Genomic DNA, 25,311 nt, shown 5'->3' on the forward strand with positions numbered 1-25,311 from the left:
GTAGAGCCACCGACGTAGCCAATGATGATGATGGACTTAATTCAATTTTAATCAGCTCAATGTTTTCTAGCTGGTCTAACCATGATTAAGGTACCTTAATGAATTGCCTTAGTCGAGAATTCCTTGGTGTGTGAAAAGCATTACCGTACCTAGGTAGGTAGGCTATTCTCAATTCACTCTAACCAAAAGTTGCGACCCGGGGGGGCATATGCTTGCATATTGCTCTAATGACAAGACTACCTTAGTAGGAGAAAGAAAGTAAGGAGACTGCATAAGAGGTGTGGCCGAAGTCTCTATGCCCGCAGAAAGCAGGATTTTTCACCCATTTTCCCACCATTTTCCCAGGCTGAACCACCCCTCCCCCAAAGTACCCAAGTGCCAAGTGCCAAGTGCCAAGTGCCAGTTTGCCTCCCCCCACTCCTCTGTCACTCTAGACCCACAATCTTGCCTGCCCCGCTTACCTCTTTAGCTCCTGCCATTCCCGTCTTTTCCTCCTCTCTCCCCAAATAAATCCCATGGCCCACTTTCCCACTTCTTTTTGTTTGCCAAAATCCTCCGTCTCTCTCTTACTCAATCCTCTTTTTCCGTCGCGACTACAGAAAATAAAAACAACATCAACATCAACAACAACAACAACAACAGCATCAACATCAATAGTACATCTGTACTTTCACATCTTTCTCTCCACATAGGACCACTCTGCAAACTTGGCCATTTCATATCCCACAAGGACTTCAAGATCTCTGACTCCTCCCCCCCCCATCGGATTGACAATCACTGGACCCCAGAGTGACAGGAAAATCAGGATACCACAGGATTCCGTCAGGCTCTAGTATTTCCAAGGCCAATACATGACAATAGAAGAGTGTGTCACTGCCAACCGCATACAGCTCCAGGATTTGGACAGCCCGTCCTCATCAGTGGCATTCAATATGAGGTAATACCCTTCAGTCCCCTGTGGCTTCATATTAGATCAGCGTTTTCCTTGCGCGAGCGTTTCCTTATCCTCACCCTGTTACCTCTTTCTTTCGTTCAGCACTCTCTCTCCAGACTTCGCCCGACTGAGGCGGGTGGTCTTGCTGGACGCGCGAGGTACTCTTTGAGGCCCGTGGTGCTTTCCGGGAAGGTGCGACTATTTGGCTTCCATGGTACGCCCTCTCCAAGATCTGGTTCGAACTGCGGGACGGAAGGGCCCACCCTTCTTGTATTCTGCACCCTTCTTTCTTGGCCAAGTCATGAACAACACAGGCGCCGATTGCTTTGGCTCCTCGGGACATTACATTGGACAAGAGAACTCGCGCCCGCAGTTCGGGATGACAGTGATGCACCTGTGCGCAGCCACGTTGTCAGATCTGACTTCTGTTGTTTGCTGTCTTGTTGCTGTCTGTCGATGTTGGAGATAACCATTCCAAGGGGTTACGAAACTGGACTTGGACTTGGCTTTCCCCTTGAGCTTGTCATTTGCACTGATATCTCCATCCGGAGCATGTCCTTATTGTGATGTTATCCCACGGACGGAATTGCTTCCCGGAGTACTCTCCTCATGCGCCCTTTTTGCTGTTCACACTGCAAAGAGTGCTCTCTGCGGTGTACCGCTGCGCATTTTCTGCATGGACCGGAGCCACAATTTCGCTTACGGTCACCATCTCCCTAGGAGGGACTCTGGTAAGGTTGTCCGGTGTCTCGGATATTCGTCAGACACACATGGTCCATCAGCGATGCTGGTACAGCGTACCCAGGGCGTGCTAGATACAGACTGCAACTGCCGTGAGACTTTCTGCTCAACTGGCCCTCCAGGCCTTTCGTCTGATCTTGGTCTCCGCACGATATCCCAATCTTGGATCTGGTGCCGTGCGACACTGGTGCGATGCCTCCAAGACGTCTCCAAGGATTCTTCTCCAATTTTATGGATCGCCCGGGACACAGTCTTCATTTCCTTCTATCCTGGTATGCAATGGAGAAAAGTCTACCTCAGCAGCTCAAAACTTGCTAATCAGTATAGCAGAATTTGCTTAATTGATGTATCTCATAATGTCTTTGTATTTGCTTCGGGATGAGAACCATCTTCGGCGAGCTGCGTTACTGACACGAAGCGTTCTATAGTAACCACAAGAAAAACTCGCTGGCTCCCAGCAAGAAACAACAGTCTGGCACGGCCCTGAAGAAGAGCAGCCTGCTCGCCGGATCCCGTGGAAATGGAAAGAAGCCTCATGGACAAGGCTCCCAGCCAATGGATGCTTCCACTGGACAGCAGAACTACCAGACCTCAGGTCAAGGACATGTTGACATGGAACAAAGTTCATTTAGCCATAGCGCTTCCATCGTGAGGCCAGACCACAGGAGTTGTGAACAAGACAGGATTGCCCAGCAGGACAGGGTTGCACAATGGGCAGCTAACAGTGCGACGAATCCGGATTCTGCTACGGGACATGCTTTCCCAGGATATGACAGCGCCAGCTATAGGAATGACATGCCTGTGACCAATGTTGCACATGAAACCCCAGGAGCTTTCCCTTTCCCATATTCTGATATGATGCGAGATCCTTCGCAGTTTTCCTCAATGTACCAATCTTATGGAGTAGAGGAAACCTACCATGATATGGGCGCTACCAGTGCTGGGCTCCAATTTTCTGGAATGGACATGGCCTTTGAGATGCCTCAGAGCCATGCGTTTGATATGACACAACTCATCCAAGGGGAACAACATTACACTAATGGCTCTCCCGTGAACAACCTGGCATATCAAATAATGACCACTGGTGGCTTTTTCCCAGGTCCAGCTGAAATACACCCTCCCATGGTGCTTGGAAACAACGATGGTGGGTATGCCTTGCCTGCCGAGTGGGACCATCAAGTGATGTATCAAGAGAACGCCGTGGGCGTTTCTTTACCCTTGGAATATTCCCCTGCATCAGGACTTGCACCCTCAATGAGTTCCTCGTACTCGCAACATAGTTTCTTGGGGCAGTTACCTGACACGCCAGTGTCCATGGACTTGCATGAGGATTGGCCAGTTGGAGAAGCTGGAATGAACGAAAACTTTCCACATTTCAGTACTGGAGGCGCCATGCAAATCCAACCGGCTTTCAATCTTCCAACAGATTCAGAAAGGTTTGCATTCCAAACGAATGACGATAATCTTCTTCCTTCTGACTTCCCACTCAGTACTATAAGGCCTAGCACTTCTTTCCAGCGGATCCCTCTTCCCATGGATGCGTGGGTTGGACCCGAGATGATGGACCCGGCTTTTGGATTTTCCTCATATCCTGGCATGGATGGATCCCGACGTTCCAGTGACGGTGAGGCCGGTAGGAACGCGCGTGAGAATCCTCTCTACAAAGCCGTCCCGCAAGAGGATGGCCTGTATCATTGCCCCTTCGCGGCCACGGACGGCTGTTCCAAATCACCAGAAAAGCTCAAGTGCAATTACGAGTGAGATGCCTTTGGGAATCATTCATCTTGTGTTCCATTACTAATCATGCTCTTTAGCAAACATCTGGACTCGCATCTGAAACCCTATCGCTGCAAGTCCAATGAATGTTCTGATACCCATTTCTCCTCGACTGCCTGTCTCCTACGCCACGAAAGGGAAGCCCACGGGATGCATGGACATGGGGCCAAACCTTTTCTGTGCAAATTCGAGGGGTGCGAGCGCGCCCACGAGAACCATGGCTTTCCGCGCCGATGGAATTTACTTGATCACATGAAGAGAGTCCATGGATACTCTGGGTCAGAGCCATCAAATAACAGTGACTCACCATCACCTTCGGATAGCTCCTCACACAACTCCCACAAGGATCCGACGAATGGCCAGAGGAAAAGAAGGACTCCAAGTCCTACCGAGAACGTTGTAGCGAAACGGGCCAAGTTGGCCACTTCCAGAGCTGATGGACAAGCTTCAACAAGCGGATCCGGATCCGTTGCGATGGCAATCCGTGAGCAGACGGGCCCCCATCGAAGCCAGCAATATCCTCCGGAGGAGTTGCTGCTGCGTGATCACCAGGTTCGATTGGAATCCCGGCTCAGGAATCGCGATTTCAGTGATCCACAGGCCTTGAAGCAGTACCACGGGGACAATGCCATGTTTGAAAACCTTGCCAGGAAAGTTTACGGCCGCAAGTAAGTTGTCCATCTTGCGCACCAGCGGTTATGCCTGCCCAGGCAGGAATCCAGGATCGCAATTTCCATGAGTTTCTTTTTTCTTTTCACCGGACAAAATAGACACGCATCTAAGCTGCCCCCATGGCCACTGAAATATAAAACGAAGTCGCAGAACCCAGCCTGCGCACGATACCTTGGGGTTGTGTGTGAAGTACTTTTGCTATGGATCTAGTTTGCCATCCGGATTTGGCCCATTATCCGGTTTGGGGATTCCATGCAAGGATTCGATAGGATCCCGGGAAACCCATTGGCGGCATTTTCCTTTGCAACGCCATACCTGGCAGGATGGACAGGCTCTTGATGATACACCCCGGAGGCAATTTTTTTCCGCTGCAACGGACACCGCGGTCCGAGGTCGTTCGTGATGATGCTTTCTTTTGATGACTCTCTTATCGTCTTGTGTGAGTTTCTTAAGTGTCTGGAAAGCGGTTGATCTTTGCTTACGTCGGAAGATGTTTACGGAGCAGGTTCGGAGAGATATATGATCCATTTTGTGCGCTGGATGGTCTTTACGAGTTGGCAATTAGCAATCTAATTTTTCAGTGTACTGCGGAGCAGCTATCGATCGATCATGTTGGTATAAGTTCAGACCAAAAAGTTCCAACCAAAAGTTCCAACAACACAACTACCTTCGACCATGAAATGTTGAGTGGGCTGGAGACTCAGGAATGTCACTTATTAGACTGAGTAGAAGGTCCTCTTCGTAAACTTTGATACTTGAATACGCAAGGCTTTTACAGCTTGAAAACACTACCATCGTAGAAGTCCCATTGTAACCAAAGGCTAGACGCCAGCAGCCAAGCATTTGTCCTTGACCATGCGGCCTCACATCGACGCTCTGTCTCTCAACACATCAGTTCACCTGACCCCTCAATCATCACTCTTAGTCCTCCCTTTACACCCAATCCTCGATCCAGGATCAGAAAGCAACCTCGACGGCCCAAATGACCCACGTCGTCAGCCAACACACACACACACACACACACCCCCATCCATCCCTACCAAAAAAATGCCCCCCCCCCCCACCCCCCCCCCCGCCCCCGCACTCGACCCCCCCACCTTCGCCACCGCCCAACTCTCCCTCCTCGCCGCCGAACTCGCCGCCGAATCCGCCCGCACCCTCCCCCTCCTCGCCGCGCACGCCCCCAAACGGCTCGCCGCGGCCGGCCTCGCCCTCACGAACCTGGTGCTCGCGGGCCGGCGCACGGGGCCGGGGGGCCGGACGGTGCTGGTGCTCGAGGTCGACGGGGCGGTCGGTGGGGGGGGAGGGGATGGGGTGGGGGGGTGGGATGGGGGTGGGCGTGGGGGATGTGGTGAGGTGGGGGGCAAGCAGGGGGGGGTGGGGGGGGGGGGGGGGTGGAGGGGGTGGTGGTGAGGGTTGGGGGGGGAGTGCAGGTTGCGGTTGGGGAGGGGGAGGAGGGGGAGGAGGAGTTGGGGGGGCGGTTGTGGGTGTGAGTAGTTGTGTCTGGGGGGGTTTTTTTTGGTCACGCAAGTGATGGGGGTGGGGATGTGTGTCGCTGATGAATGTGGTGGGTGGTAGGGTCAAGTTGGCTAATGAGGTTACTTATAAGAGGTATGTCTACTGTTTGGTACGGGAAGGGAAGGGAAGGGGAAGAGGCTGATGTGGGATGGATAGGATGAATTGGACGATGGAGAGACTGAAGAAGATGGAGGAGGGTGAATACACGACGCTGACGAGGGTGTTGTTCGGGTTGGATGCACCGACGCCGGTGTCTCCGGACGAGGCGAAGGTTGAGTTCCTCGATCAGACGCTCAATGACAGCCAGAGGGATGCTGTCGGGTTCGCGCTGGCGTCGAGAGAGGTGGCGCTCATCCATGGTCCCCCTGGCGTGGGTCTTCACCGATGCGTCCGTCCGGGCTGGAGGAGAGGCTGACGGGCCGTAGACAGGCAAAACCTACACCCTCATCGAACTCATCCTCCAACTCGTCCGACGCGGACTTCGCATCCTGGTCTGTGGCCCGTCGAACATCTCGGTGGACAACATCGTCGAGCGTCTCGCCCCGCACAAGCTTCCAATCATTCGGCTCGGCCATCCGGCTCGTCTGCTTCCATCCGTGCTGAACCACTCCCTTGACGTTTTGACGCAGACGTCGGAAGCAGCTGGTATAGTCAAGGATGTGAGGAAGGAGATGGATGCGAAGCAGGCCAGTATCAAGAAGACACGAAGCGGTCGGGAAAGGAAGGCCATCTACGACGACATGAAAGTTTTACGGAAGGAGTATCGTGAGCGGGAAAAGCAGTGTGTGACTACCCTCGTCAGCGGCAGCAAAGTCGTTCTCGCAACCCTCCACGGCGCAGGCGGTTTCCAGCTGCGAAACGAGCAGTTCGACGTCGTCATCATCGACGAAGCAAGCCAAGCGCTCGAAGCACAGTCCTGGATTCCTCTCCTCACAGCCAAAAAGGTCGTCCTCGCAGGCGATCACCTGCAATTACCGCCCACCATCAAATCCCTGGACCACAGTCTCCACCCCAAGCCACCAAAAGACAATGATAAAGATCAAACCAAAGGTGGCGGCGGTTCACTCGAGGTAACCCTCTTCGACCGCCTCCTCACCCTCCACGGCCCCGGCATAAAACGCATGCTGACGACTCAATATCGCATGCACGAGAAAATCATGCGCTTCCCGTCGGACGAAATGTACGATTCCCAACTCCTGGCCGCGCCGGCCGTGGCCACTCGCCTCCTGACCACCCTACCCTACGAAGTCCAAGACACGGACGACACGACCGAACCGCTCGTCTTCTACGACACCCAAGGCGGCGATTTCCCCGAAGCCATCTCCCCTTCTCCTCCTCCTCCCGCCGACGACGGCAGGAACCCCCGCAAGGCCTCCCTCCTCCCCAACGACAGCAAGTCCAACCCCTCGGAAGCCCTCCTCGTCCGGCGCCACGTCGGCAGGCTCGTCGACGCCGGCGTCAGGGCCGAGGACGTCGCCGTCGTGACGCCGTACAACGCGCAGCTCGCCCACCTGTCGCGGGACCTGGGCCTGACGGAGCGGTTCCCCGGGCTGGAACTGGGCAGCGTGGACGGGTTCCAGGGCCGGGAGAAGGAGGCCGTCGTGGTGAGTTTGGTGCGGAGTAACCCGGCGGGGGAGGTGGGGTTTTTGGGCGAGCGGAGGAGGTTGAACGGTGTGTGTTCTTTTTTCCCCTTTCTTTCTTTCTTTCTTTCTTTCTTTCTTTCTTTCTTTCTTTTTCCTTCTTTCCTACCCCCGTGTCTCTTTCTTCTCCTTTCTTTCTTCCGGTGATTACGATTTTTTCCGTGCTCCCCCGCTGACCGCCGGGGCGCAGTGGCGATGACGAGGCCGAAGAGGCACCTTTGCGTCGTGGGCGACGGCGAGACGGTGGGCAAGGGGAGCGGGTTCCTGGCGCGGTGGATGGGCCATTTGGAGGCCGAGGCCGATCTGCGATATCCCGATCTGGCCGATTTGCAGGCCTTGTGAGATTGGTGTTGTCTCTCTTCTGTTGTTGTTGTTGTTGTTGTTGTTTGGTGCATGCCCGGAGAGATGAGGAGGTGGTGGTGGTGGTGATGGAGATGGAGATGTGAGGGGCTGGGATTGAACACCGGATGGCCGCCGTTTTGGGTGGACCGGATTGATCGAGTCAGGCTGCAGTTTTTGATTGCCTGATTAATTTATCGTGCTACGGTTGGTTGGGCTAGGTTGGCAACAAGATGGTGGAGCAAACCGTTGAGCAAATCTCTTGTGTCTTGTCTTGTCTTGTCTCGTCCTGCTTGCTTGCCAAAATCAACCGAACAGCTGGGTCTCCATGTTATGCCCTCCTTTCACAGACTCAGTCGTCGACGATATCATCATCATCATCATCATCATCCACGCCCAACTCCCCCGCCTCCTCGCCTCCGTGTCCCACATCCCTTCCACCGTTACCCTTCTTCCGACCCATCTTCCCCTTCGCACGCTCCACCGCTTCCGCCAAACTCATCGTCTTCGTCTTCGTCTTCGTCTTTTTCGTCTTCTTAGAATCATTGACGTTCCTGCCCAGGTGCACGGGCTCAGGCCGAGCACCCGCCCTCTGCCCCACGTAGCGAGATGGTCTCTTGAAGACCACCTTCTCCTTTGCTGCAGGGCCGGGGAAGCGAGACGGTGTCCAGGCTAGTTCGTCGTCGTCGGAGGAGGGGGAGGGGTTGTGGGTGGCGCGGGTGGGGGAGAGGGGTCGGATTACGTGCGTGGGGAGGGAAGAGGATGCTTCGGCGATTAGGGAGGAAGGGTTGGAGATTCGATGATGTCTATCTGGAAGGTATAGATCGCTGGAGTGGCTTTGGCTGTCGTGGGTGGCTGGGGATGACGCTGTTGCCAGGACGGAGGATCGGCGGGGTGATGCTGATGAGTGCAGGACTTGCTGGGGCGTGCTAGAAGAGATACCAAGGCTCCGGGTCGAGCTCGACGATGCGTTGGCGTGACGCGATGCGTTGTCTAGAACCGGCGGAGAATCGTCGCGCATTTCGTCCATCAGATGTGGGTTCTGCTTCACGGGGCTGGTGGCCGCTTCGGCGACCATGGAGGGCTGGGTGCGTGCGGGATCGTAGGTCGAGATGTCGTTGTCTGGTGAAGATTGGGGGCTTGCTTCTTCGATGACCCACTCGTCGTTGGGGCCAGAGTCGCTGAATATGAAATTCCGCCATATCGTTTCATCGTCAGGTGGAGCGTTCTGCGCATTGGACTTTCGAGAAGCTTGATCTAGAACTTGCTGTTCGTTCGCTAAAGCTCCTGCTGTTGCCTGGGGGGTATGCGTGCTGGGAGGCTGCTCTTGCCTCGACTGAAAGTCACTAATGTCGTCGAGGTTGATCAAGCTCCGCCAGATCTCGCCTTCGCCCTCAGTTGGCTCAACATTTTCCTTGTCTTGAATTTCATCGGGCTGTACGGAAGTCTTTCGCTTTCGATCTCCGGTTGTCCCTCGCTGTCCCTCAGCCTTGTTCATGTTCGCCGCAGGTTGGTCTCTCGTGGTAGCTACTTTATCGGCCATGTTCATTGCGAAGGGTCTTCGACCTCCGGACCCATAGCTTTGATTCTCGAGTCCTTGCATGTATCGAGACGTTGCAATGCTGAGCGGAGACGTACATGATTTTGCATCCTCAACTGGGGCGTATTCAGCTATCTGCTCTCCAAGCACGTTGAGATCTTCTGGATGTGCCGATTGCTCAGTCGCAGCCCCTGGAAGTCGCCCCTTAGTGAGAGCGAAATCGCGCACGATCGGACTACTCCTATGGTTTAGCTCTGAGGTCCAACCACGAGGCTGAGGCGTCTGCTCAAAGACCAAGCGAAACCCTGGTTTAGGCTCCGGAAGATGGTAGTCCTCTGGTAATTGTAGCTCATCCTCAGCGAGGGGAGCATTATCATTGTCAGCGATAGTCGCGGCTTCCACCAACTGGGCTATACCCGAAGGCTTGACCTCCTCTGGACTGAAGAGACTACGGAAGGGCTCCGAAGACTCGTTTCTGAAACTTGAGGGGGCGGTAGATTCGCCTCTCTGATGTTGAGGCTTCGGTGTAGGTCCTGTATTGTCGTATTTGAATGAACTTGCCGAGTGTGAAGAGCCTTGTACTGGCCCTGGAGACTGGTAGCAATCGAGCATCTCATCTAAAATTGGTCCCGTATTCATGGCTGTTGAGCCAATCCGTATACTCACTCCTTCTGCGCTCCAATACTCTTCCGCAAACCCTCGATGTTGACCTCGCGGTTTCTCGGAGTAAGATGCCATTAGCGGTGCCTCCATTCGTCTTGAATTCTGCCCATTCCAGCGGTTTTGAACGGCGCTGCCGTTCAAAGGGCGACGTCTGCCTATGAGATCTCGATCTTTGGCGTCCGTGAATTTCATCTTGACGGGCTTTGACATACGTCTCTGCCTTTCAACGCCGACCCAGTCGCTCTCTTGAAGGAGCTTGCCTCGCTTAGCTTCCACACTGTCAACGACTTCTAGAGGATCTAGTTCATCGCTCGTAGAGGGCGTTGGGGTTCGAGGTCGCTTCGAAGTTCGTTTTGCAATGGGTTCAGTTTGGATTGGAGAGGACCTCGAGGGACGACGTGAGCTGATGATGGAAGGCGAGATTGGAGGAATAGCAATACCGCTCGGTAGTACATGACCTTCGGTGTCGTTGATGAGGGAACGCTTTCTTTTGTTTCCCTCATTCCTTGGCCGGAGAGTTTGCAACTTCCTCACCACACCTTGGACGTTCTCAAATTGATCCAGCGTTCTCTGGCTGGAAACCATACATTTGGGGGGGCCTGAACGTCGGTCATCATGTACTCCATTCTCAAGCTTCCACTCTCCAAAGTCAAAGTACTGAATCTGTGGCGGAGATGGTCGCTGTCCATTCTGCAAATTGACGCGGGCTTTGGCAAAATGATTCTTCTGTTTGACGGAGAGAGAGACTTTGGCGTTCGCGTTGCGAGAGCGTGAGAGGGCGCCCCCAGTCCAGTTCATGTTCCGAGCTCCACTTCTAGCCTTGGAGAGTCTGGATCAATGCTGAGGGAGCAGACCATGGAGGAGCAGACCATGGAAGTGCTGACCTTGTAAGTAGATTATAGTGAAGAGAAATCGCAGCAATGTGTGATTGAATTGGTGTAGACTGTTAGAAGGCATGAGATTGAAGTTGGATGGAGAAAAGCGAGGTGGAACAATTATCTGCTGCGTGTGGTTACTCAAACGCGTCTCGAGGATGTGATGGCAAAGTAGACGGGTGTAGTTCCTTTGCCACATGAATTGAGGACGCAATGCGGATATTTGAAGATTCGGGACCTCACTGGGAGGACAATAGTCAGAAGCATTATTATCAGAGAGGCCCCAATTTTGCACCTAAGCCCCTCTACCTTTGTCTCTCACAATGATCAAAGCAGCACAGTCTATTATGCAAGTAGAAAAGGAACCATTCGAGCAAAGCACAAGGCCCACGCCAACTTTTTTTTACCACAAATCCTTGTGTGCAAACTCCATTTTAACGCCTCCAATCCAGCCACCTAGTGATGAAGGGTATCTTCCTTGAAAGCAGTATTTCTTTCCAATACGCCGAAGATGCCCATTAGACCGGACATTTGTCCATTACCCCTCCAACACCTTCGCTAAGCACGACGATCTATTACGTTGTAAAATCGAACATTACAATCTGGGCCTAGCACCTAAGCATCGTCAATTCTGTGGGAATCAACAATCTCAATCAGACTTACCTATGCCAGCAGCCCCCGACCCATGTAAAGAAGGACATTCCCTAATTGGGAAGCCCATTATGTCCCTGATGAGTGAGACATCCCGAGCATCTGCAATCACTACCGCACTGGCACATCCCAGTAGCATCGGTGCAATTGTTGTTCACGGGATATTCCATGGTAAAGTACCCGGAGTTCCGCATCGTACGGGGAGAGAAATCGTTGAAATAATCGCCACTATCGACCGACGCCCCCTCGTCAAACGTCGGCTGAAGCTCAGGGCCCTGGATTGGCGCATTCGTCCATTCAGATGCTGCGGACGGAAAAGGTCCCTCGTCCAGCGGTGGGTATCCCTGTCCCATCACTGGCTCTATATTGGTGCCATTTGTGGGAGCCACCCCATATCTAGATGGCGGCGGGCTCACAGGATTCACAGCCCAATAGTTGTCCATCGTCATGATTTGGTTAAGATCGTGTACACGTTCTCTGGTCGCGTCGTTGTATGGATGGGTTGCACAGTACACGCACGTGCATCCTGGGCCGCATTGACAGTTGTTGGAATTTGTTAAGGCATTGAATTCTGTGGATGGCACAGCAGCGCTGATGATGGGATAGGGGTCGCCGGGTGGCGGATAAGGGTAACCTAGTCGCTCAAAGTGTGCGGGGTCAGGCATGCTGCGACCGTTCATGGCAGGCTGGATTACACTATAAGAAGCTGGGGTTCGAGGCTGATGGTAGGCGGCGTCCCAATCCTGTGGCCTTGAGAGTGAATAGTGGTTAGAATTCACATTGCTGTCTGGACGTACTGGCGAAGGGGAGCTAACGCCTTGGACCGTTGTTGGAGAGTAGGCTTGGCCGACCGAATGTGACTGCTCCTGGTGAGGGACTTGACCACGTCGGGTTGGTGCTGTTGGCGTTGCTGCAGGTGTTGACTGATCACTCGGGCTTGGTTCCGCTATAGGCTGTTGCGTTCGCAGACCATCTCGCAAAGGAAGGCTATGAGATGGTTCGGCTCCCACGCTTTGACCATTCGCTGTCCTAGTCGATACACTAAGAGACATAATATGTTGGTAAAATGCTATGGATTGCGCATCGGTTTGCCCGGGAAACTGCTGAATAGGCTGAACATTCTGGTAGGGAACCGTACGCGATGGATCCAATGGATCCTGTATCCGGGGTGGGCGCCGGGAAGGCTGAGCACCCTCATCGTCGGAAGTTGGATCGAAGACTCGCTGTACGCGGCAATTGCAATTTCCTCCTGCGCATGCTTAGCTTCGTTTTCATGTTGCACAACCAGTCAACGCTAAAAAGGGCTCTTTTAGCGGTACAAGGGGAGTCTGACTTTGTTCACGCTTGGGAATCCTCATCATTATGACTTTGTCATCGGTGCAGCTACATGGGACTGTAACATGAGGGCAGTCTCGCAAAGGCCGGCCGGGCTTCTTGACTCGAACCATCCATCGGTCGAAGTGATCGCATCTTGTCGCCCGGTGGCCACGCACGCATGCTTCGCTGTGCCGAGCGTCAGCGACATTCTTGTGGACAGTAGAGAAGGATCAAAGCATGTGACTCCGCTCCGCTTCTGCACATGGGAGCGGGTAGAAAGGCAGTACTCACCATGCCCATTTAGAATTTTCGCTGTCGGTCGGCATTCTAATAGTTTCAAGAGCACGTTTGCGTGGGTGTCGAGATGTGTAAGGTGACAGAGGTAGCTGAGCTGGTTGCGACTTATGCGTTCAACGGTGAGCAACGTCAAAGCTTAGATGAATTCAGTCCGTCGCTCAGGAAGTAGAATGCAAGGTAGTGATGTTTATGAGAGTGTAAGAGAACAAAGTAGTGATGGTAATGAGAGTGTAAGAGAAGAGAAAAGTTGCTTGATGAATGGAAAAAGAGAAGAGAAGGGACGAGGGAGCTACTATAATATAAAGTGGAACTTTCCGACCCAGCTGTAAATTGAAGAGGGGCAAAGCGGCACTAGCGGTTGAGTCTTCGGGCCGTCCCGTGTCAGGGCTGCATTTTACCAGATTTGGATGAAGATGCAGATACCCGAACAATAATAAGGATTGAGCATCGTGAAGAATTTCTTCACATTTCAGATGATTCGCAACACGTTGGACGGTAGATGAGCATTGAGTATGCAATTCTGAATCTTTTATAGTAGAAGTATATGTCGTGCGTTAATTGGAAGACATCGTTACGTCGCCCTCTGCTCAATGCTCAAAGCTCCTACAATCTGGCCATTGTCTCCACTTCCGTTGGAATCCCAAGCCACCTAATTTTACATGACCATTGACTTTCTAACTGGCATTTCACCTTCTCGCCAATTTGCCATCGCCGTCATCGTCGCCGAACTTATACACCGCCTTGGCTGATACCGCGAGAGGTCAGCGAAGGAGCTTTCTGCCCCACAATGGCGTAAGGACCGAGCTCTGTGGCCACCATGTCACCCGTCTTCTTTTCTAGCCACCTGGGACACAGCTTGTATTGATCGCCAAATCTAGGCTCTTAAGCAAGTGCAGCCGTCGAATAGTAGGTCATCCGGGGTCAGTGTGGAGCCTCTACCACGTGTTTTGGAGCTGTTTACTGCTGATCTATGGTTATCGAAGAATCCAGAGGAGACAGCTTGATGGTTGGCTGATGAAGGGGCACACATTTGAAGCACCTAAGCCAGTGTGTTATCCACAAATATCGGTTCCGATGACCGTCAAGAAGCCAATTTCAGCCAATGACGTCCTTGCACAAACCCGCACTGTCGCACTGGAGGGATGAAGGTTGAAGAAAATATTTTTTTCAGGAAGCCTTTGGTGGAGTTGGCACCAATAGCGTTGCCACGACCACGGTTCTACAAGCCTTGGCCAGAAGAAAATTTCGATCCTCATCACGGAAAGAGCCTGATGCAGTAGTCATACTTGCCACGGTGCCGATTCTCATTGGGTCGGAGATGTGATGAAGACAGTTGTCTTTTCGAATTTAGCATGTGAAAAAATTGACTGAGGAGGAATATGAGAAGATTTTGGTAATTCAGAACTCCACATTACTATTTTTGTCTGCGAAAGTGGAAGATTCCGAGCGACAAGTTCTGCAAAATTGGAGAAGGAAGGAAAAAGACAGCAGTAGCACTTGCAGTAGTCCAGTCTCGTCGTTGAATTTCCCCAAGCCAGCTTTCGAACTCGTGGCTGTTCACAAGGCCCCTGCTCAACGTCTTCGCAAGAATGTTCTGGCCTGATCAAAAGTCGTTGAGCGACCTAGGTCTCGTTGGGATTGACAAGGAATTAGAAGAGTATCATGATCAAAACAATTCTGCTACTACAGCAGACGATGAGGGGCTCTGCGATAATCCCCAAAGTCGTGAGTGAAATTGACTAAGATGATAGATGTCAAAACCTTTCAGCTTGAAATTCAATGCACCTTCCGTCAGGCTTTCCAACAGACTGAATAGCTGCGGTCAACCGACGGAGACACCTAGCGCCGTTTCGGTCAAGGCTGTTCATCGTAGGGCTGAATTCAATGGATCGATAACCCCGAATTTTCAAACATTGCATCAGCATGGATCTGAGCAAGCAATGCCACAAGATGCTGACGCGAAGTCAGAAGAGCGGCCGAAACAAAGTCGACCAAAAACGCAGGCTAGAGAGACTTCGCCACAATGGTTCACGACACCACAATCAATAAGGCGCCTCTTCGATAAATTCCCTTTACGGATATACTCTCTCAATGAGCTCCCACAGCGGTCACCACGAAACCGCGAAAATAATACCCTCTGGATCTTTACGACGAACGAAGGTGCCCAGCTTGGCGCACCATCTTTCAACCCTGGTTGTTTGAAATGGCAGGTGAGTTGGCAGAGAAGCTGGCGCCTGGGTAATGGACTATATCTATACTGACGGAGAAATGCCAGGCCTACATGATCTTCAAGGGCATTGATTTCGTCACGATATCTTCGAATAACCATGCATCACCGACTGGAGCTCTTCCCTTCCTCCTACCGGCGTCAAGCACCAAGAATCCCCTGGAAGCTGTTCTCCCAATCCCTTCGACCCGCATCGAACGCTGGGTACGCGAGAAGAAGGTCAATACAGAAAAGACTGGCAGGCCTTCAGATGAAGGATTGGAAGCAAGAAATCAGCATGTAGAGGCTAGTGTCTCGACGAAACAGAAATCCATCTCCAAAGAGTCTTTAGATATGCGCTACGAAGCTTACATGTCCCTGCCCAACTACCGGATTCGCAACGCCTACGTAGGTCCCATCTCCATTCCTCACGAAATCGTTGAAATAACAGCCATGCGCTCCCAGCTCTATTCGCTCTACCTTTCTCCTCCAAACTTCGCATCCATTGTCCTTCCACTCTACGTCAATCCTAGTACTTCAAACACTCTGGCCCGAGTCGCTCTCTCCCATCAACTACGCGCGGCCGCCGAGACTGAGCTTCTCAAGCAGTCACCCATAATCGATGTAGAGGCGACATACCGAGATTGCGACAAAGCTTTCGAAGCACTCTCCGAGCTATTAGGAGACGACGAATTCTTCTTCGGCGAGGAAGTGCCTGGATTGTTCGATGCGTGTGTCTTTGCTTACACACATGTTGTGCTCGATGAGGATCTGGACTGGAAGCACACAAGGTTGAGGGAGGGTCTGGAGCAATACGGTAACCTCGTGGAGCATCAGAAAAGCATTGTAGAGGGCTGGTTCGGGGACAACGCTTCAGGAAGGAGTCGAAGTCACAAGAAGGCTTGAAACAAATGATCATACTGTTGAAATACTACTTTCAACACATACAATCTCTTTAGCATTACCGAAGTTCGTGAAGCCCTCATGTCAGCATGAAGCGAGCAGAGAGAAAAGCGCCTGCCATTAAAATCCCCAGCTAACGAGCCCAATTGCCAGACCCTCATAGCTCAGATTTCGTGCGCTCCTTCAACGCCTCCAATATCGGCCCCTCCAAGCTCTCCGGCTTCATAGTACTCGCCCAACGGCCCTTGACTTGCTACACAGTGTCAGCGACCACCACGTTATGCTGAAAGAGCAGGCCAACACACCCCATCCTTGCCCACCAAGAACTTTTCAAAATTCCACTTTATCCTCTTGAATCCGAACAACCCCGGGATCTGCGCCTTCATCCACTCGTACACGGGCTCGGCCTTGTCGCCGTTCACGTCCGTCTTGCCCAGCACCGGGAACGAGACCCCGTAGTTGGTCAGGCAGAAGGACTGGATGGTGTCGTTGTCTCCGGGGTCCTGCTGCATGAACTGGTTGCAGGGGAAACCCAGGATGACGAAGTCGTCCGGGTGCTCGGCCTTGACCTTCTTGTAGAGCTTCTCGAGACCTTCGAATTGCGGCGTGAAGCCGCATTTGGAGGCGGTGTTGACGATCAGGACGACTTTGTTTTTGAGGCTGGAGAGGGGATAGGGTTGGCCTTTTTCTGCGAGGGGAGGGATGTCAGCAGGGTGGGGCGGGGGTGCAGTGCGATGTGGGGTGGGGGGAGAGATGTCTGGGGGCCGCGGAGGGGAAGGAGAAGGTTGAGGACGTATGTGACGTACTATCAAGAGGCTTGAAATCGTAGAAACTGGTAGCTGATGCCATGGTGTAGGCCCTTGTGTGCACTGTATGTACACTCGACGGAAGGGTGGTTCTGAATATGCTGGTGGAGGCGGGGTATAGGCAAATTCTTGTGCTTGCTTGTGATAGAAGCCTGGGCTGCATCAAGGGACGAGCTGTTTATGTACGAGTAGTAAGACGGGATGGCGTAGTGGTCGATTATCAAACGATGTACCTCACAGTAGCTCCATACGGGCATATATCCGCGATCCGAGGTCATGTGCGGGATTGTGCGCGCCGAGGTGGGCTTTGTGCATTTTCCCAATTGTACCAACGACATACTTTCCTTTTCCAGAAAGTTGCTCGATCTTGCATCTTCCGGAAGAAACTCAAGGAGATCTAATCTGTCGTGGCGTACATGTATGTATTCACCTAAGTACCCACCTGCCTGTCAGCTTGGCGCCTGGGCAAAGTAGGTAATAGATCTTGAATCACTGAGACGCGTGTTTGTGCATTACAGTTTTTCTTGCTACTTTAGAGCCTATTAATTTCATTCATTACCTACGAGTATATCAAGCATTGTAGCGCTCCTGCCAGCTCTGCGGCTTCCGGGTATATGGCTATCCAGAATCGCCGGAACGCCAACGTGGGAATTGGACATCAGACTGCCATCTTGTCCAAGATAATCCTTACACCAGCCCCCTGTCCCGTACCCTCGTCGATCTCCTCGATCATTACCAAAGCCTTCTCCTTCAAATCTCGCAATATGACCTTGCAGTACTCGAAACTCCTCGTACCCTCCATATATTTGACAGCATACTTCTTGACTTCATCGTCGGTCGTTTTCTGCTTCAATATGTTGATCAATTGCCGGTTCTGCGGATTAGAGCGTATGCTGTGGATGATTGGGAAGGAGAATTTCCCTTCTGTGAGATCTTCGCACAGACCTTTGTTCTCGGTGTATTCGCTGCTGGAGAGATTCATGTAGTCGTCTCGGATTTGGAAGAGCAGGCCTATCGTATTGACTAGAGGTACGAAGTGCCTGGACGACTGGTGAGTTACTGGACGCTCAAAGGGTAGGGAGGTAGACCCACTTGTCATTGCTGCTTTCCGCCTGCATCAGCTGCACTGCCAGCCTGAAGAGCCCACCGGTTTTGTTTCCCACCATTTCGAGGTAGTCGTCTTCGCTCGGGCATGTCAAGGTGTCCCGCCAAAATAGGTCCATCCCCTGTCCTCGATGTAGATTGCACAATTCCTCCGAGTATATATTGATGACCTTAGGATTTCCAAGCTTGAGCAGCTCTTGCAGTGCAGCGAAGTACACGTAGTTTGCAGAATTGATCGTCTGGGCCATTCCGAAGATGCTGTGTGCGACTGGCAAACCGCGTCGTAGGATGGAAGAGTCTTCAACATCATCTATGAGCAGTGATGCCGTATGCAGCATTCCCACCACATTCGTAATAATCGCAAGACTCTCCGGCGGAACCTTCAACCACGCATTGAATGCCTCAATAAGTTGCTTTCGTATATCCTTTCCGGGAGAATTGAGCAGATACTCGTATGGTCCCAGCACAATCCTTTCCTTTTCCTTGGACCATGTTGTCCCAGTAACGTGCTTCGCAATATTTTCAGCCGAGCTATTGAAGCCCGGCAAAGGCAAGGATTGTGTTGTCGATGGCTTTTTATTGTGAGACATCCAACTACCTTCCGCAACTGGCTTAAGAACTGGTTGCGTAGGGTTGACATGACCGCTTCCAAGACCTGTGGAGCTCCTGCGGGGAGGTATGGAATTGGGCGATTTGAAGGCGTCGGACACCATTGTCGTGGTGATTAGGTAGTTTCTTTGCAAATTTCACATTCTTCGAGAAGACCTTATAGGTAGCTTACTTGTGAGATCCATGAATATGAAGATAAGTTGTGGCCCTGGATGGTGATTTGCTGCCTAAAGCCCACGGCAGATGATTATTTGCCCGGCGGAAGGAGCCTCATTGCAATGAAACCTCGTCCAACCGAATCATGATTTGAAAAGTACATCGCTTTTACCGCTGACAATGTCCACCTGCAATGCTCCAAATTATGAAGAGGCGAAGCAAGTCGACTGGGCAAACAAGGCTTGTCCGTCATTGCGGGCGGATCCTTGATGTCCCGCCAACGCCATGTTTACAAACTGCCAAAAGCGGATCAAACTGCCCAGGAGCGCTTCTCACATCACCTCACAGCCAAATCAATCAAACCGAAAATGGAGTCTTTGCTATCGCTGTCCTTCGATTATTTGTCCTCCTACGACGGTGTGAAAATAAGAAAAGGTCTCCGCCAACTTGAAGGTCTCCTCGCCCAAATCTGCCTCTCAAGAACCCCCACAGACCGCCGAAGCTCAGTAATATCTGGCGGGGCGTCAAAGCAGACTACAAAAGAACTGTCATCATTAAAAGATGACCCCGCGTTCCGAGAGTTCTTCAAGCTTCAAGAAGGGTTTGAGTGGAATGGTACTTTGGCCAACCCTCCTCTCCTCGTTTCAAAACGATGCTAATCATCAGGCTATAGTTGCAATCAGACTGATAGCATGCCTGGAGCGCCTTCTTTCCAAGGCCTCGAATGGTCAAAATGACCTCCTCATTGTCTCAACCCTGGAGCTTCTTCAAGGCACCCTCCTCATCCACCCTCCCTCCCGCTCCCTCTTCGCTCGCGAAATCTACATGAACCTGCTCCTCGACCTTCTCGACCCCACATGCTGTCCTGCAATCCAATCATCAACCCTTCTCGCACTCGTCACTACATTACTGGCTACGCCAGCGAATACAAGGGCATTCGAGACGCTAGATGGGCTATTGACTGTTACGAGCCTTTTCAAGAGTAGGGGAACCAGTAGGGAGGTAAAGATGAAGGTCGTAGAATTCCTGTACTTTTACTTGATGCCTGAGACACCGGTCTCGAATGGTGCTGGAGGTGGACTACACAGGAGTCCGAGCAAGAGAAAGGGTAGTGGAGAGAGGGAGGGCAGGCAAGCGGGGACGAAGACGACAGAGGAGAAGCAAGGTTTGCTAGGGAGGCATTTGAGCAATGTGGAGGATTTGGTGGAGGATCTGAGGGAGAGCGCGCCCTTTGGAGCGTGTTTGGTGTAGGGACTGAGGATGTTGGAGCGCGATACTGAACAGGCAACTTGGGAGCATATGCATTGTTGTGGAGTCGGGTAGCATTGCTTGCTAAATCCCTGCAGAAATGTTTCTTCTGCGTTCTGCAGACGAAGGAGGAGAGCATATATTTCGATTTCACAGTTGCCACTACAGCTTCAAGATGATCCTGTCAAGCAATTCCAAAGCGATATCGAACAACAGCTTGTTCATTCAAATAAGCAGGGGCGAGAACAAGAGCGAGCACGGAGACATTAGTGGAAGGGACACTTTCACGATTATCCTTCAATTTCTTATTCTTCCACTTCTCATCACGTCAGCATTGCAACGTTCTACTGACCCAGCAAGCACACCCACGTTCTCACCAGCTAACAGCCTAATGCGGGTGGAAGCTTTGGTCACTGATCTTGACTGTCAACCAGCCGGACCCCTAAGCATCGCAAGAGTCCTCTCACTTTGAAATGTGATAACAGCAACCGCCATTGCAAGGACCTACCGCTTGTATATGATCAGCGGCATCTCCCACGTATTGTGGCGATTACTGGAAGACATATTGAGCACTGATATTTTCAAGTCCACATAGCCACCGAGGCCATTCTTGCTCTTCGAGTTCTTTTGCCGAAGACCTTGCCCTGTCAACGATTTCGACTCCGCCAAAGGTCTTGCGCACACTCCTTGAGTTCGCAACGTGCAGTGTTCTACCACATGATCTGTTGATAGATCTTGCATGATCTATAATGCTGGAGTGGCTTGGCTCTGCGGCTTTTTTCGTGGCACCGTGATAGTCCTCGCGCACATTGGGTAACAGATGCGGCAGTGTACCTGCATCAAACGCTTAAAAGACCGGGCACAAGTCTTTCGATTGCACTATACTTTTTATTCTACTCAACTTCGGCAATGCCTTGGGGCTGACAACAACAGCTGAGCCCGCTTGCACGGTTGTGGACCCACCGTAACCCTTCGATCGAGGGTGACACAGTCCGTTAATCTAACTCGTCCTCAACAACAATCTGAGCTGCCATGCGCAGGTTGGTGCGCTAGGTGCTGTGGTTTGCGAACATTGATCCTTCACCAGTGGGGCTTGGTTCGCAGGCTTCAGCTACTCTTTTCACACATCCTCTCTTAGTCAACATGGCGCTCGACGGTCTCACATCCACTGAGGGTACCCGCTTATACAACAGTGTGTTCCTACCACCTGAAACTTGAGTCTGATATGGAGTAGCTCAAGTCAAAAACCCTGACTGTTCGGATGGATGTCCTAGAAGAGTGAAGAGAAAAGCTATCCTCATACGATGATTGGATATAGAGAGAAGTCAGCTCGGCGCCTTGCAGCCAATCCCTTGGGTCGGAATTCATCTGCGTTATACTCAATTGGTCAAGTCCAAGTTTTGGAAGATTTTGGTCTACACGTCAGTAAGAAAGAACAGCAGTTCGTGTCTTGCGTCGAATGCGATAGAGCTGAGGCTCCAACTAACGAAGCGCTAGGTACGGGAGTAGCTGCTAGGTCAAAGTTATGAGGCCCAGTGACTTGGTCAATTGTCAGTTGCGAAAGACGTACTGCCGTCTCGGCGTGTCCTGCTCCGCTGTAAGGCGGCCAGCTCTTTCGCTCTTTCCGTGCGTACATTGAACACTCGATATAGATTCTACCAGCTAGCGTGATATGTGCATGCACACAACATCACTGAGTAGGTATTGACCTCGGTGGTGGAAGAGTCGGTGAAAAGAGGCTTTGAGTTTGTCAGCTCCCTCTCGCGCGCTTCTCGAGTCCACATGCCACGAACCGCTTAATTCCAGCTGAGACGTAACGCAGGCTTACTCCATGTAAAATAGTCAACCATATATTCCTCCAATGAGCGTTCAGAAAATGGATGATGAGCCACAGGGGCTGTGCCGTTAGTGAAAGAATTAGCGTCTACTTTGCTCCAAACCTCCCAGGTCCGACTCACAGATAAACAGTTCGTGCTTTCCGGCCATTAAGGCCTCCCATTCCAACAACCGCAGTCCAAAATAAGCACGAGAAATGTAACATCGACAAGCGCGAACCTTTGATCTAATCAGGTAGCTGTTGTGGCTCAACGACTGGAGGCTCATTCACCGCAATGACTCCAAACTCGGACACTAACTAGAGCAATTAGTTGTCACAAAAGTACGGTAAGTTGCTTCAAGCATGGGCTTGCATAAGAGGGCTGTGGCCCCGTTGCACCATCGTCTCCTTGTATTCTTAATGTACATACAATGTAATATCTTTTCTTGCCACCAACTACATGTCAGCCGCGCTTAGCAAGCCAAGCATGACTCGCCCTTCTCTATATGCTGCCGTCAAACTTGCACGCCTTGTTCAAAGACTCAAAGGTCTCTTGATGTCCTTCATTAAAATTTGTGTTCCATCTGTTGAGTCATGTAGACTCCCAGCTCCTGCCAAGCTCAAGACATATGGTTGCAAGATTAGCCATGGGTATGTTGTAGCTCTTCGTGAAGGCGATCACGCTAACTGTCTTGCACAGCGTCACTAAATCTCATTCAACCTTCGGCCGATTTATTGCAAAGCTTGCAAAGCATCTGCCAATATGTGGACGAACAGTCAGACGAACAGTAAGACATAGGCCGGGGCCAGAAGTTGCTAGGTAACGACAAAGTCTCCTCCATCCATGTCAATGATGATGATGCTAATCAGATTCTAGTCTTCTCAGCGAGTTGGAACTTCATGTCCAACAGGGAGATTTCACCCTCGGCCTGATTGCTGCGCAAGATCGCCTTTTCCTCCAGCATGAACTCTACCTCATTGGATTCAACCAAATCGTCAATGAGCTTGAGGACGTCCTTCGTCTAACAAGTGCGCTCTTAGATAGGCTGCAAGATCCGTCGGGTAGCCATGTTGTACGAAGAAGCAGTGGCTTAGCTGAAGATTCTTTGAGCGGCGAACTAACTTGCGACAAGTTTGCTGCTAATCTTCAGCACTTACTTCGGAGCCTGCAACAAATTGCGCTGGAAGCAATCATACGCCACTATCTTAATGTAATTGAAGCAAACCTTCTGCATGGGCACCTCCACTGGCAACACTCAAAGCGCCTTGGTGAAGGCTGGTTCGCTGAATGGCCGAACGGTCATCGTCCACTAAGCACCACTTGGCCATGGAACATCAAGCCATCACTGTTAGTCTTATGGGGCGTTTGCTGGATGTTCTATGGACCTTCTGGCAGCAATAATAGAAAAAGAACAACACGCAATCCGAGAGGAGCAGCACAATTAAGCGATGACTTACGGACAGGACCACTTGGCAGCCAATCACAGCCGAGTCAGCAACAAAGTAATTTTTCCAGGCAACAATGTCATGACTTCGTCACTAACAATAATTGGATAGATCCCTCTGAAGCTTGGGCTGGCCCTGCTTCAAATACTTATCCCAACTATTCATGGTTGCATCCAACCCAAGCAGGCGTTGCGCGCCGCGCTAATAATAATGATCGTGAGTCACACGCGCAGTCATGGGACCAAAGGTCTATGACTAATAAGCCTCGTCGATGTAGCTATTACACCCGGAAATACGTTGCCTAGATCGTACGCAACTAGTGTACCTTTGTATCCTTATATATCTGCTCCAGAAGACTCTTCCTCAGACCACTATCCGACCTCTACAGTCACGTGGCCTTATTGCCAAGGCATCAACCTTGGTTCATCTCCGGCATACGCACCCAGCTACTCTCCTTGGCAGACCCAGTCACCTTTCCATCCGACAGGAGGTGTAACAACAACACCGCAACGCACTGACCGAAGCAATATAGTCCAGCCCTATGTTCAGAGAACCCAAACGGCGGATACAGGAAATCCTCAAGTGGCAGCCGGGAGCCTTGGGAGCCTTGGGTTTGGTCTAGGGTTGCACATGAGCGATATGCAAGACTACCCCAGCCCTGGCAGCAGCACCTCGGGCCAAACTACTTCCTCATATGTTTCTGTGCTTCCACCAAACGTACTAAGATCTTCCATGCCTTTGATGCCATCTCCAAGCGTGGCAGGTAGTACGGGTTCTCGTCAAAGTAGCCGCCGGTCTCAAGAACCTCCTCGAAATGCAGAAGGCTTGCTGTATTGCAACCACGCGGAACATGCACAACAGCAGCCCCCTGTCTTTTCGAGGAAGTGCGAATGGAAGTCAGTCAGACTGTTCTCCCCATCTAACTTATCTGAACCTGCACGCTAACATCATTGTCATAGGAAACACATGGACAAGCACGAGAGACCTTATGTCTGCGAAGAGCCCGAATGCGACAATATCCGCGGCTTCACCTATTCTGGCGGTCTACTTCGCCATCAACGAGAGGTACATCGCCAGCATGGCGGGCCCAAAGCATCTTCCATGTGCCCATATCCAGATTGCAAGCGCCATGTTGGCGTAGGCTTCTCGCGCAAGGAAAACCTGGCCGAGCATCTTCGCCGGGTCCACAGAGACGCCGGCGCCGATCAAACGCAAGAAGAAGGCCCAGAGAGCGCGCAGAATACGACGTCTGCGACGTCGGGAACCGGGAGAAAGCGTAGGAGAGCGGTGCCGGACGATGATGGCGGTGGTGAAGAGGACCTCGAACAGGAGGTGAAAAAGTTAAAGAAGGAGTTGCAAGAGAAAGACGAAAGGTTAGAGAAGTTGGAAAGGCAGGTGCAACTGCTGATCAGGGGTCAAAAACAATAGACTGTACGATGGGTGACTATTTTGAGATCATGATAGCGAGGCGTTGGGGTGTGCGGGAAAGACTCTTCTCTCTCTTTTCTTAGTTGGGTGTCAGAAGTCTGCTCCTTCTCCATTCCCTTTTTTGGATGGGCCTCTTGATGAGGTTCTGTCAAGACCAAGAGAAATTTTTCAAACAAAAACAGTATAATTACCCACAACAAGTTCATACCCACTCCGTTGATCGCTATTGAGAACACTTCTTGAACTAATTGCAAACCTTTTCGTGAAAGGTGCAACTGCGCATACGCTATTGCAGCCGGTTGATTTTGCTACCAGTCCACCATGCTCACGTTGTGGTTTGCTCCCCTGTCGAGGACATCAAAACCAGGCTTTGCGTCTTAGCAATCCTCCCTTCAATTCTCCAGATCCCTCCACGCCTGCCACCGATGGGTTCTCGCACGTCGAAAGACGCGCTTTTTTCGGGGCATCACCCCTTTTCACCTACCCTTTTGGTATTCGAATCTTCGAATTTTCGTATCTTGCCCAAGAGATTTTTCAACAAAGTCTGAGAGCGAAGACACGGGGTGCGATGCTTTTCACGCAGTGTGCTCGGTGTGTAATCCTAACAATGGGTGTTCATCCAGTGT

At 51.6% G+C, this 25,311-nt stretch overlaps 9 protein-coding genes across 9 annotated transcripts; 5 read left to right on the top strand and 4 right to left on the bottom strand.

Moving 5' to 3' along the window:
- Positions 1-932: 932 nt before the first annotated feature.
- Positions 933-4,123, top strand: HO173_008954 (uncharacterized protein; the record flags this gene model as incomplete). The annotated part of the gene is made up of 3 exons (XM_037310850.1): positions 933-937; positions 2,104-3,432; positions 3,490-4,123. 3 exons carry the CDS (start codon positions 933-935, stop codon positions 4,121-4,123), a joined length of 1,968 nt encoding a protein of 655 aa, XP_037162166.1.
- An 855-nt stretch (positions 4,124-4,978) lies between these two features.
- HO173_008955 (uncharacterized protein) lies at positions 4,979-7,623 on the top strand (the record flags this gene model as incomplete). Its single annotated transcript, XM_037310851.1, has 5 exons — positions 4,979-5,445; positions 5,702-5,734; positions 5,798-6,011; positions 6,067-7,312; positions 7,472-7,623. 5 exons carry the CDS (start codon positions 4,979-4,981, stop codon positions 7,621-7,623), a joined length of 2,112 nt encoding a protein of 703 aa, XP_037162167.1.
- A 349-nt stretch (positions 7,624-7,972) lies between these two features.
- On the bottom strand, positions 7,973-10,621 carry HO173_008956 (uncharacterized protein; the record flags this gene model as incomplete). Its single annotated transcript, XM_037310852.1, has 1 exon — positions 7,973-10,621. The coding sequence occupies one exon, from the start codon at positions 10,619-10,621 to the stop codon at positions 7,973-7,975; it is 2,649 nt and encodes an 882-aa protein (XP_037162168.1).
- A 781-nt stretch (positions 10,622-11,402) lies between these two features.
- HO173_008957 (uncharacterized protein) lies at positions 11,403-12,710 on the bottom strand (the record flags this gene model as incomplete). Its single annotated transcript, XM_037310853.1, has 2 exons — positions 11,403-12,598; positions 12,683-12,710. 2 exons carry the CDS (start codon positions 12,708-12,710, stop codon positions 11,403-11,405), a joined length of 1,224 nt encoding a protein of 407 aa, XP_037162169.1.
- A 1,842-nt stretch (positions 12,711-14,552) lies between these two features.
- Positions 14,553-16,075, top strand: HO173_008958 (uncharacterized protein; the record flags this gene model as incomplete). The annotated part of the gene is made up of 3 exons (XM_037310854.1): positions 14,553-14,688; positions 14,932-15,173; positions 15,239-16,075. The coding sequence occupies 3 exons, from the start codon at positions 14,553-14,555 to the stop codon at positions 16,073-16,075; spliced, it is 1,215 nt and encodes a 404-aa protein (XP_037162170.1).
- Positions 16,076-16,229: 154 nt separating this feature from the next.
- On the bottom strand, positions 16,230-16,921 carry HO173_008959 (uncharacterized protein; the record flags this gene model as incomplete). Its single annotated transcript, XM_037310855.1, has 3 exons — positions 16,230-16,325; positions 16,378-16,760; positions 16,879-16,921. 3 exons carry the CDS (start codon positions 16,919-16,921, stop codon positions 16,230-16,232), a joined length of 522 nt encoding a protein of 173 aa, XP_037162171.1.
- Positions 16,922-17,536: 615 nt separating this feature from the next.
- HO173_008960 (uncharacterized protein) lies at positions 17,537-18,695 on the bottom strand (the record flags this gene model as incomplete). Its single annotated transcript, XM_037310856.1, has 2 exons — positions 17,537-17,918; positions 17,971-18,695. 2 exons carry the CDS (start codon positions 18,693-18,695, stop codon positions 17,537-17,539), a joined length of 1,107 nt encoding a protein of 368 aa, XP_037162172.1.
- Positions 18,696-19,016: 321 nt separating this feature from the next.
- Positions 19,017-19,998, top strand: HO173_008961 (uncharacterized protein; the record flags this gene model as incomplete). Its single annotated transcript, XM_037310857.1, has 2 exons — positions 19,017-19,362; positions 19,421-19,998. The coding sequence occupies 2 exons, from the start codon at positions 19,017-19,019 to the stop codon at positions 19,996-19,998; spliced, it is 924 nt and encodes a 307-aa protein (XP_037162173.1).
- A 2,442-nt stretch (positions 19,999-22,440) lies between these two features.
- On the top strand, positions 22,441-24,685 carry HO173_008962 (uncharacterized protein; the record flags this gene model as incomplete). Its single annotated transcript, XM_037310858.1, has 6 exons — positions 22,441-22,462; positions 22,512-22,599; positions 22,689-23,314; positions 23,369-23,473; positions 23,535-24,153; positions 24,217-24,685. 6 exons carry the CDS (start codon positions 22,441-22,443, stop codon positions 24,683-24,685), a joined length of 1,929 nt encoding a protein of 642 aa, XP_037162174.1.
- Positions 24,686-25,311: the final 626 nt, after the last annotated feature.

This window comes from Letharia columbiana, assembly GCF_014066305.1.
Source record: "Letharia columbiana isolate WasteWater2 chromosome Unknown Sc0000036_s0, whole genome shotgun sequence".
NCBI classification, from domain to species: Eukaryota; Fungi; Ascomycota; class Lecanoromycetes; order Lecanorales; family Parmeliaceae; genus Letharia; species Letharia columbiana.